The following is a 12,463-nucleotide window of genomic DNA, read 5'->3' as shown; positions in this document are numbered from 1 at the left end:
CTCACAGCTCTTCTCTCTCTCTCCAACGCCACTCTAAGTTTTAGAGTATCTGAGGCCAGCACACTCTTTTTGGCCCAGTTTACAGTCATGTTGCTGCCTCCCACCTACACAGAAAAGTATTTTCATCGGTGTATGGATCTGTGTGCTGTTAAACAAAGATGGGAGATGTGATCAAACTCGCGTATGAAGGGGGTGTTAGACAGGGTTTAAAGGGGCCATAAGCTCTGACATGTAGGAGGATTTGATTTTTTTATTGTGTCAGACCCATGTCACTTCAGACCATATACGCACGTCTGACACGGGTACAACGTCAACAGCTGATCTTGTGCATAAATGTATAAATGGAGTATTAAAATGGGAGAGGCTGGAGATAAATGAGGATGGGGGGGAGAGAGTGGATTACCTTGGGCAGATTAGAGAGTCATCTGCTCCAGGTTTCTAGCAGCGCAGAGAGCAATCATGAGTATGTGCTGGGCTTGGCTGACTTGAGTTGGGTGGGGCAGGGGCGGGCGATCAGACAAGCAGGCACTGGCAGTGATGCTGGCAACGGCGGGCATGGTGGCGACGGCTAGCGGGATTACCCGCTCTAATCCGAGAGTGAATGGAATGGCATTCGGCACACTCAGCCTTTATCCCGTGCATTAGTGGCATTTCTGATGGCAGTGGGCATCCTCAGCTTTGGGGGAGGGGAGGGGAGGTGGTAGTGATAGTGATGGAGGTTGTAGCAGACTAATGGTGGCTGGGGGGGTTGGGGGCTGGGGAAGAGGTTGGAGTTGGTTGGGCACTATTGTGGGGTGGATGCGCAGCATCAAACTGACCGCAAAGAGGGAAAAAAGGACAAAGCAAAAAATAAATAAATAAAAATAAAGAGCAAAATAAATTCAAGGCATATGTTTCTTTGGCGTGAGCATGGCAAGCGTGAGGCTGGTGAGGATGGAGAAAAAAATCTTTGCTCCAAGCCTTGCTTCCTCGCTACTCTTGAATTATTCAGGCCTGAGTGGAGAGAGAGAGAGAGGAGAGAGAGAGAGAGAGAGAGAGAGAGAGAGAGAGACAGAGTTTTTCTGCCTGTGCTCCTCCGGTGCGGATGTGGGTGGGGGTGGAGGCCGAGGAAGAAGATGGCAGGTGGATCTGTGGCTTCTCGGAGCCCCTGGGCACGGTGTTCTTGTGGTTTCAGCAGCACCACGGGGTAGTCATGGCGACTGTGGAGTGTTCCTTTGCTTATCACTCCTGACATGGACACTAAATCCATTTTTGCTCCCGGAGATGTGTAGCGCCCGCGAGATCGGCCGCGCTGCATGCAGAGAAAACAAGAGGCACTGTCCTCTTTGAGATGTGTCAATATGCCATTTTGTCTCTTTTTGTTTTTGGGGCTTTTTGTTGGACAACTGTGACATGACTCTCTATTCGGCTCTTCAAATATAATCTCTTCTAATAATGCACCCATCTGTGCCGAAAACCCATCCCAATGCATTTAGCCGGTCTGTGGTCAGACAAATCAGTGCAAAAATCATTAATCATTCAGACCCTCGTTAGAGTGTCTGAAACAGGCCCTTTTTACTTGGATGATGCTCTGATTTTCATCTTCCATTCCACTCTTTATTTCACTTACTCTCACTCACTGGACACAAACACACAAATGACATCCAAGCTGTCTAAAAATCCTCTACTTTATTCAATAGGATAAATGTTTTTGTAAAACATTCAATAAAAAAATTGTCATTGCTTATTGCTTCATCGTTAAACTAGTAATTGATCTTAATGCATAATATCCCAAAGCACTCCCACAATTAGTACAATGCTAGATAGATAAACAGCGTCCTACTAGATGTTGAATATAAAAACAAATGAAAAACAAAATCAACAACAAGCCAACGAAAAACAAAATCAGAAACAACAAATAAACCAACATCCTTGCCTTTCTTCATCGGTGCCTTGGCAGCAGACAGATTGTGTTGTTGGAAATCTGACCCAAAGCCTCAGTCTTTAAACTACATGCATACGAGCACAAGTCAAAGTTTTGGGTGGTAGATGGCCGGCCAACCCTTTTTTCGACACACATACATTCTTGTTTTAAGGAGGTTGTGTACAAGGCAGTATTTGATGGTGAACTGGCAAGGTGTTTTGTGTTTTTTTTTTCTTTCTCCTATAATGATGGAGGAAGGGTGCGGGCATAAAAACAGCAAGTCCAACACAACTCCCCAAGCAAACAGCACCCACAGATTCAGTAGTAGTAGTAAACCCATAAATAAATAAATTACCATAAATAAGTCAATAAATTAAGAACATACGTCTGTACATGTTTTGAATGAAAGAAAAACCAAACCAAAACAAAGTGTGCCTCAGTGAGTGTGCTGTGTGTGTTTTTTTTGCTGCTGCTCTTCCGCTAGCATGTAATAGTTGTGCGGGACGGTACTACTGAATTCCAAGGAGGAAAAAAACTGAAAAAACGTGCAAAATGTAAATTTCTCTTATCATCCTTGCCATTTGCATCCCATTGAAGTATGGCTGAAACTGTACCTGTCGTCCAGGTGCTGCATGGACATCTTTACCTATGGGGGTCGGCACACAATACAGGGTGTAGACAGGCAGGTGCAGACACCCCACCTTTGAGAATCATACTTCAGAGATATGGGGGTCGGGGGTCGGGGGTCGGGGGTCGGGGGGGTGCGGAGGTCTGGCAAAGCGGCATAAGAGCATCGGGCCTACTGGAATGATTTCAGGCTACTCAGTAACAGAGAGAGGAGGTGTTACAAGACTGACTCTGCCTTCAGTGATTCTAAATAAAGCAGATCTGGGTTGGTTTTTTTTGTTTTTTTGATGCTGTAGCATTTTTTCCTCTCCTTGTGTCTCCTCCACACCTCCTCTCCTCTCCTTGTTGTAGGCAGCCAGCAGACTATCAGGCCATTACTGGCAGTGAGTATACGCTTCAACGTGTTATCAAAAAAGCGCAAGCAGCAGCGACAACACCAAAAAGGAATCAATATGCTAGAGAATAAAATCCATTTACGGCATATAAAGATATATAGATATTCATGATTATAACAGTTATGCATGGCAATTTCTTTTTTTTCTTTTCCTTAAATTCTTGCAAGTGTGACTGTAACGGTGCTAACATGTCAGTGTAAAATGAGCAAGTGGTCCTCATCGGGATGTCTGTTGTACATTCATAGTGAAGGGAGGGAGGGGGCTGGCAGGGGTAGGTGGGTAGGTGGGGTGGGTGGGGTGGGTGGGGTTAGAGAACGCGGCGTTCTGCCTCTGTCCAGCGCAGGGCGCGGTGGGCCCGAGGCGGAGAGGACGGACGTTGCTCATCCCCGGCTCTTCTAGAGAATCACACACTTGCCCTTTTCCACCCAGGGGTTGTTCTTCATCAGCTCGGGGTTCAGGAAGGGGTCGTCAGGCACGCCGTCCTCGATCCATTTCACCAGGCTGCAGGGAGAGGGGTAAGGAGGGAGAGAGAGAGAGAAGTTTGAACTTGGATGCTTGGAAGCTTCAGGACCAGGGCCAGAGAAGTTCCAGAGCAAGACCATATCGCTCTCGGATCATGGCCAGATCAATTTCAGATCAGCACCATATCCCTTGCTATTCATTTGCTATATGGGTAAGCTTATTGTGAAGATAGAACATTAGTGTCATCAACACAAGTCTCTCTCTCCCTTTGTGTCTGTTCATTAGTGTGTGTGTGTGTGTGTGTGTGTGTGTGTGACTGTCTATACATTGTGTGTTTGCCTGGCAGCAAAGTACCAGCACCACACAATAAAATAAATTGCTTTTTATGAATATCAGAAACAATAGTCCCGCCACGGCGTTGATGTCTTCTGACGCTCAGAAGGGGGCTGGGCTTTCATCTGTGGCCATGACTACGGTGTCTGCACAGCAGAGCAGCCGCCAGCTGAGCCTGTTGTGACTCATGGGCTCAGAGCACGGCGGCGATGGTGGGGAGTCATAAAGCGCGTTGAGGACGCCGGGGAGTCAAAGAAGACACCCCACAGGAACAATATGTGGGATGTCGTGGCTCCTCAGATCTAAATCACACGTGAGGGGTGGTATTTCCGGATCAGGACAACACCAATTACTCCTCACAGATGGCCTATCCATCACGGGCCTCATTAACAGGGGGAACTCAGGGGAAAGACTATTCCTAGTTCACAGGGAAGGAAACTTCCCACTTTCTGCCTAGTACGACCCTGACAGTTTTAGATATGTTACTAATACTATGAAGGTTTCTAAAGCCAGACTTAAACAGCACTGGCAGGCATTGGGAGACATTTCAACCCAACGACTGCACGCACACAACATGAGCAGTGCCTCCTCCCGCTGAAATCTCATTTATAACGGAGAAATTACCCTCATGCATATTTCAGGCCGACTACCCTGGGACAGGGGGGGGAAATGAGATGTTCCTGTGGTGTGACATGGTGCCAGTGGTGACAGTGAGCGGCACACCTAATAGGGAAGCGGAAAACACCTGGGAGTCGTTTTCCGTCCCACACGAACAGAGCGAACTCGGGGCAAATTCACTGGATCTCCCTTGCCCCTGCTTGCCCAGATAACTGTAGAGCCTGTGACATACCGGGAGAACTAACAACTACAGAGATAATTGCTGCTCGGGACTGAGAGGCTTCGGAGACCTTTCCTCCTGGCACAGTGAGATGTAGAGGAAAACAATGGGAAGTGCCCCCTCATCATTCACGGCCAGCTAATTTAGCTTTCGAAGGACAGCATAACTTCAGGTAGCCCATGTGACATTTAGGATTTATGTGGTCCTGCAAATCATGTGGTTCGCTTATGAGAACATGATGCAATGCATGGATGTAGTGTATCTATTTTGGTCGACACTGATTATATCTTGAGTCAATCTGTGACATTCTTAGCTGAAACTCATGCATGCAAAATGTTGTAATTTATTTCACTATGACTGCCCAATGACTGCCCAGTCATTACAGTTGCCACATTGAGAGGTGACATTCTATGGCCCAGCCAATTTGAGCCTCGATACATTTGATGATAACAAAAATAATACACTGTGTAGAATATCATGCTGACCTTTACAGGTTGAACATAGTTAACCGACTCACAACTCTTTGCGATGAGGAGCTCTGTGGGTATTACTATACAATTCTATTAAAGGTAAATCTTGTACAAAGTTATTACCACTGGTTATTATCTGAGGTATGACATGTGCATGACATGCTCAGTGAAGCTGGGTTGGTGTGTTTGTTGTGAACGAGACCTGATTCTGTGAGTGGTTCTTACTCAGTAACTGTTTTGGAAGACTTCTCTCTCTTGAAGGCCAGCTGGTACTTGAGACTCTCCACCTCCTTCTTCATCTGGGGAAGGTCCAACTCATCCATGGCGGTGGTGGCTTTACGTGAGGACGGTCACCCTAGAAGAAGAAACCCTGCAGTGCACACCAACACAAAAGTGGTCTCGTGTGAGAGGACATCTTGACCCAAGACCACAGCAATCAAACCGACCCCTGTTTTCAGTGCAAGGATTTCACAGCAACTCCTGAACGAACAGCTAATGAGGACTAAAAATGAACATCTTTCTCTCTTCTATTTCAATACCTATTTTCATACACAGGAATGTCTCGAGTCAGAAGTCTCTGATAATATCCCCATGATATAGGCAACAATGCTCAACTGACAATTGGGACATTTATTTCTGATGCCATTAGCCTTTTAAGGCCACCTAGACAGAGACATCAGAGGGTAAATGAGTGTCCATGGCTGCTTGGCACCAGCTGTGGCTTGGCTCTGCAAGCAAGTAGCCAGTTCCTGCCCTGGCTCTCTTCATCACATCCAGAAAAGTCAAACGGATTTAAAGAGAGACTGATACATCTTGTTCCTGGAGCTCTGATTTCTGATACATGATTCCCTCGAGGTGCAGAGAAGACTCAGCTTTTTTTACACTCTAATGTTTTTTTTAATTACCTCAGAATGATGGTTGCATTTCCAAGAGAAAACCCATCTCCTAACTCACTAATATGTCTTAAAATGGAAGAATTGCGCATTTCCCAGAAATAATCTTGTTTTTTCTCTGCCTTTGATTTGCCACTAAGAACATCAGAATGTGAGCAAATGGAATGATGTGAGAATTCAGCCAATGGCTTACTGTGGCATCTAGTACACAGGACTGACAAAGGCAAGACCTTGCCATAAGGCAAACATATCCCAGTTCATATCCCAGTTTTAAGTGATTATGTCCTGTGCTCGCCACGGGAACCCTGGACAGCCGGATATATGTCCTGAATTCTTGTTTTCCCAGAATAAACCGCTCCCTGGGGCATATGTCCCAAGTATTTTCTAATCAAAAGTTATAATAGACCAGTGAGAAATCACAATTAACCTTAAAGACCGCAATTTAGAGTAGCCTATAGATTTCAGTGGAGCGATATGTTTCAAGACGGTGAGCCTGTGGACGAACTTTCTAAGTTCTCTTGATGTAGGTCGCTCCTTGATTTGGGTCACAACTACATCTGATAACATTCGCCTTTGCTCCCACTCTGACCATCGTAAGAATATGCCATGAGTCTTAGATATTTGCTCAAGCACCTATAGCCTACATTTGAAATATAGATGATTTCATTTCTCTACAGTATAGATGCGTATTACCCTTGTAATTTAGATGGTATCATCTAGGGTTTTATGTTGGAGATGTCGTGTCAGATAGCCTATCATAATTCATCGATGTTATGTCTGATTTGCCTCGTCAATGATATCCTATTTTGGTTCACAGACTGCCATTTCCTCCCAAACTGACAAAAGAAAAAAAATGGGAAGACAGACACCATGAGGAGCGAAAATGCGAACATTTCCATGGTTGAGCATATAGGGTAGAACATCTGTCATTAGACTCGAAGTCGAGTAATCTCATCTATTTCAGAAAAACGACGGGCGAGGCAAGGGAAGAGGAGGAGGAACGCAGAAGAATCGAAGTTTTATGTAACATATCATTTCGAGGCACAATGGTGCTGGGTGCGCTTTAAGTAACATTTCAGCCTACTTTGCAGAGGGCCTCTCTGTATAGGCTATGTCTTTTAACAGCAGGTAACCATATTTCTCATGACAAGAGAGATCACAATATACGCCTAACCTTGATTAACACACGAAATTACAGTTAAAAATAATTTCCCTTCTTACCTTACTGATGTTATAGCGCTAGCTTTGGTGCAAGGAAATGGCTCGATGCTTCTTTTGGGAATGGACTAGTCCGGATGATTAATCGAAATGTCAAAATATCTCAGAGTTAGCCGTCAGAGTCAGTGGTTCTGCTGTTGAGCGTCCAGTATAAATATAATAAATTGCAAAATGCACCGCTTTAAGTCCAGCAGTTCCCGGTTTCTGTTGTCTATGAAACAGATTTGGAGGTATACATCGGTTTCCCTCTAGTTGTATGGAGAAGTCCACCTCCGCTAACAGCTGCAGTGCCGGTAAGGGATGCTGAGGAAGTTGTGTCTACGGCAGTGATAACAGCCTTAAAGCGAGTGAGCGCTACGCAGCTACTGGTCCTATGACCGTGAGTATGTGTGTGTGCGCGAATTAAAATAGAGTGCGAGCAGCCTATAGGTGCGGAGAGCAGATCTACTTGGAGATGCACATGTTTTTAGCGAGTGATGTATGATTCAAAACGGATTCCCTTTCTAGCAAAATAGGCTGTGGCGTTTATTTATCCCTAGAAATAGTTTGGTGTTCATAGGCATAACCATAAATCTTTCTTTGGGTGTTTCCTCCATTTAATTGCATTTAATTTCATGTCTATTTAGGACAAACTTACGCTTTTTTTGTCAGGAAAGACCTTGTTTCCTGGTCCCAAGTCGGATTGCACATTAGAATCATGGAACATTCATTTATGATATTGTGAAACCCAATTCAACTCTTTGTTACATTTAACATATTTTGAGAATACATTAACTTCTAATCCAACGTGTCTGTCTCAACAAATGTCAAATCACAATGTGCAGATGAACAACTCAGTGTAGACTAGATCACAACATGACAATACTGTATGTTCGAATTCTATATTTTCAGGATGGTGACATGATGATGAGGTTGCACTGCAGTGTAATTTCCTATGCCAATGGGTATAGCCTGCCACACTGCATTTTACACTTCAGCTAAAGTATAAACCTTGGTGTGAAAATATTATCTGGAAGAACCTTGTAAAGCACTATTTGTACAAACCATTTGGAGAGGAAGTGTACGGACAGAATACCGACAGTATGTATGTATGTATGTATGTATGTTTTTAGAAGGGGGTAGAGGTGGATTTTTTTCAGCAGCCCCATTTGCCATTTGCCTACTTCTGACTTCTGAGCAAATCCATGCAAATGTCTATTTTACTGTTTAAACATTTATAGATCTGTGACCATCCATCCGTTTTTAAATCCACACTGAGCACTGAGGCATACACAGACAAAGAGAAACACTCACACAGTTGAAGACTGTCAACTACCCCCCCCCCACACACACACACACACACACGCACACACATACACACATGCCTGGAACACCCTTTCATGGAAGCACGCCTCTGCCATTTCCTGATAACGATATCTGTCACTTGTCCATCTCACTCAAAGCTGGGCACCACTCATGTCAGTCTCATCTGATGTCACACCTTGTGCAGACCATTAAGAGGTGTGATATGAGCCAATGGCCCCTGGGCCCAAGCCTTTAAATCAGGCTTTCCCTTTTTGTGTCCCCAGGTGACATGCACAAGTGTGTCTCAAGGCTGGTCTTCAGCTAAATTAGAATATACAGGTTTTTAAAAAATGTTTTCTCTTTATCATCTTGTGGGAGACAGCAGAAAACGACATGATGGTCTCCATCTCCCATCCATCCTATGATAATAGATCATATCCAAGATTAGGGTGGTTTGTCCTTTTTTTGTTATTTCTCAAAACCCTAGACTGTAGACCCTAGACCCTAGAATCACACTTAAGGCACCACAGATATTTTCAGCCTTGCATTAATAGCCACAGTCTTCTGGGGATTAGCCATCTTGTCAGATCTCATTGACATTACATCAGATTTTGATGGCATAACATGTTTAAAATATAATCTGAGTAATCGTTATTTCATCTGCAGAACATGTAGGCTATCCTGGACAGAGATAGTCAATGCACTGTTTCAGTTTCTACAAATTAAGAGAAGACGATATTGTGATAACATCTCCCCAGAGCCTGGGACCCATCCTATCAAAATTGGAGCAAAGAGTCTTTGTTTCGAAAATTGAGAAAGCTGATCTAGATTTACTTTGATATCCAAAGTCTGAGGGGCAAGATGAATAGACAACGTTTCTTCTTAACAAAACAAAATATCATTTGATGTTAGCCAGGCATGTGTAACCTTCTCCTGCTACCAACCTTACAGCAGTTTCACCACTCAGGGCACAATCAGCAATTCAACTACACATCTCTCTCTGTTTCCCCTGAAAAGATACCCAACTGCACTTCCTCAGTCTTCCCCAGTTTATGGTGCATACTGTACCTGCCACAAACCATTTCTCCCACCATCATACCAGCAACCACACGTGATTGCTTTACTGACATCTGCCACATTTCTCACATTCAAAGTGGCTCAGGTACAGTAACTCCCCTTCTTAAAATGAACCCTCTGTCAATCCTACACAGGTTGAGAACTAATTGTTCAGTCTCGTTTTTCCTCTTCCTATCCAAAGCTATCGAAACAATCTCCTGGGTCCAAATATACATCTAGCTAGAAGAGCTGCTACTCAACCGAAATGGCTCTGTTGTCTGTGACAGAAGCAAATAAGCTCTGTACTCATCCTTCTTTTAATACAGTTCACCACCTCATCCGTAACTTAGTTAGCAACTATGGTTTTGGGAAACGCTCCATTCCGCATCTCAGAGGTACCCTGGGGCTTGTTGCCTGGGGCTTGTTCTCTTTGCCACTTACACCACCTACTTGGGTCTGATTATCCACTTGCATGGCTTCTCATATCACTGCTACACGGATGTTACGCAACTCTGTCGTTCTCACCAGATGACCCCTCGGTCTCGGTGTCATGATTGATGATCAACTGACCTTCTCTCACCACGTTGCCTTGGTTGCACCGCCTCACATTCAATATAAGAAAAATCAGGTGTGACGACCCCCTGCTCTCTATGTAGAGGCCCTTACATTGACTTTTGGGGAGACTGCAGGGGCGTTAATTGGGACTGGCTACACACGGAGTGGACACGGGCTATATGAGGCCTGAAGATGACCTCAGTGACCCTCACTCTCACTGACACACAGACACATTCACTCACCCCTACACCCGCACACATCCACCCGCTCACTCGCACACAGCACTCTCTCTTCCATCCACCTTATATCCATTTTTCCAAACTCTACTCCATCATTGTCATTATTTCCACCTTTCCATCTATAACCAGAAGCCCTTTCATATTCCCTTGACACACTTTCTGTATTAATCAATAAATCTGGGTATTGAAATTTCATCTTGTATTGGTATCCCTTTCATGTTTGCTGCCCACGCAAGCCTGGGTTGTAAACACACAGGCCATTACTAATGCAATAGAATATGCTACCAAACACCTGGTACAGGCCATGGTTATCTCACAACTGTACTTTTGTAATGCCCTTCTAAGGAGCCTTCCGGCCTGTACAATGACACCCTTGCAGATGATGCAGAATGCAGCAGCGTCAGGCCTGGTCTTCAACCAACCCAAAAGGGCATGTTACTCAACTGCTCATCGAGCTCCACAGGCTACTTGCAGCCGCCCGTATCAAATTCAAATCACTAATGCTGCCCTACAAAGCAATCTCCGCTTCCATTACTTAAATGCTCTCATAAACGCAAATGCTACCACTCGACCACTCCTCCAAAGAACGGCACCTGGTGCTGCCACAGACATGCTCATGGCAATCCAAAGTGGATCCGTAGGTTCATCCATAGTTTCCTGATGGTAGAACATGTCTCCAGAGAAGGCAAATCTCACTATAAAATCCTGAAGATGCAGCTCTTCTAAAAGAGCCACGTCCTCACTTCTTCCTCTTAACGGCATCCCTCATTTAACTTTACTCTGAACCGTTATTATACGTTATTGTAATAGTTGCACTATTGTCTCTTATTCACACTGTACCTTCATTGTTCCCTATTTTCTGTAAGTCGTGTTTGACATAAGCATCAGCTAAATTAATTAATGTAATTGTACAGGAAACATAACAGGAACAGGAAAACATATCCAATCTTTACACTGCATCATCCTTTTGTGGGATTTTTATGAGAAAAATTACCAGAAGGCACCTACAGTATGCACTAGCCTATAACCTTGAGTCCTCTAACTGAGTTTTCTTTTCACCATATAGAGCAGACTGCATTCATGTCTTTTTCATTAGTCCCACTTACTAAGAGGAGATGTTCTACTTGGAATTCTTATGAAAACACTTTCTCACTTTGATCTCCACAGTCTTTTTTCAGCATTTTGCATACATGCACCGACATGCAGAGCTAAAAATGGTAAGAGCATTGAAGAACGAAAATGGGGCCAGAGAATAAGGATGCTTTCGCTTACTTATCATTGGGGACAAGCCTTCGGGTGGCTCTCTTGACATTTCAGTGGCTACAGGGTCAAATGTGTGTTAAAGAAAAGGGCAGGGCAAGAGTTAATGGAAGCCACGGCACCATCTTCACCCCTCTAGGGCCTCGGGGTACCTGGAACAGATAAAGAGAGGGACCGTTGCCTCTCTAACACAGACAGGGAAAATCATGCTTGCCTTCAGATGTTTCATACAAAGAGCAAATGCAGTGGCTTCCCTTAATGGAGTTGTTAGCTGAATGGACATCACCCCCTCCCCTCTCTTTTTCAGACTGCACAAGACATTTTATATTCACATTGCTGCACTCAAGCTGTTCTTAAGTGGTCCAGCCTTAGCTAATGGAGCGGCTCTATCATAGAGTGAATGCATGTCAAATCATACATCCCTTTCTGCGTACTGCCCAAGACTGAGCCTTTGCTACACTAAGCAGCCCACATATGGGGCTTATATTTAACCTAGAGCTTTAAGACAGGAGCACATGACCAACTGAGAGAACTTCTAATGTTTCAAAATCATTTGGTAAATCTCTGTTTTCCCAGGACTTCCTTTCAACTGAATTGCATATTAACACTTAAGACATAAGGATTTGCCAGATTCTATTACCATAACCATAACCATAACCACATGGCTTATTATCATCACAGAATAAAAACTGATAAATAAATCATCTGTCCAGTTGTTGAATAGAATCATTCATGTGGTAGGATTGGAATAGTTGCTGAGATTACATGGTTTTCTAACAGATGAGGAGTTTTCTGAGAGATTCAATCATGTCACACAAACCCTCGTTTCCTCAAAATTGGGAATTTGTAACAGGGTCACTGACATAGGGTAAATAGTTCAACCAGAGGCTTCATAAGGAACTTGGTTCATTGTACTGATGAATTGGCTGA

General features: G+C 44.1%; 1 protein-coding gene across 1 annotated transcript; it reads right to left on the bottom strand.

The window, feature by feature from the left end:
• Positions 1-1,649: 1,649 nt before the first annotated feature.
• Positions 1,650-7,481, bottom strand: gng13b (guanine nucleotide binding protein (G protein), gamma 13b). Its single transcript, XM_062531349.1, has 3 exons — positions 7,143-7,481; positions 5,254-5,398; positions 1,650-3,426 (listed from the first exon to the last, which is right to left on the bottom strand). The coding sequence occupies exons 2-3, from the start codon at positions 5,349-5,351 to the stop codon at positions 3,321-3,323; spliced, it is 204 nt and encodes a 67-aa protein (XP_062387333.1). The 5' UTR covers positions 5,352-5,398; positions 7,143-7,481; the 3' UTR covers positions 1,650-3,320.
• Positions 7,482-12,463: the final 4,982 nt, after the last annotated feature.

This window comes from Sardina pilchardus, chromosome 3 (genome assembly GCF_963854185.1).
Source record: "Sardina pilchardus chromosome 3, fSarPil1.1, whole genome shotgun sequence".
NCBI lineage: Eukaryota > Metazoa > Chordata > Actinopteri > Clupeiformes > Clupeidae > Sardina > Sardina pilchardus.
Note: the sequence above shows the minus strand (reverse complement) of the source record. Positions and strands in the feature narration are given on the sequence as shown.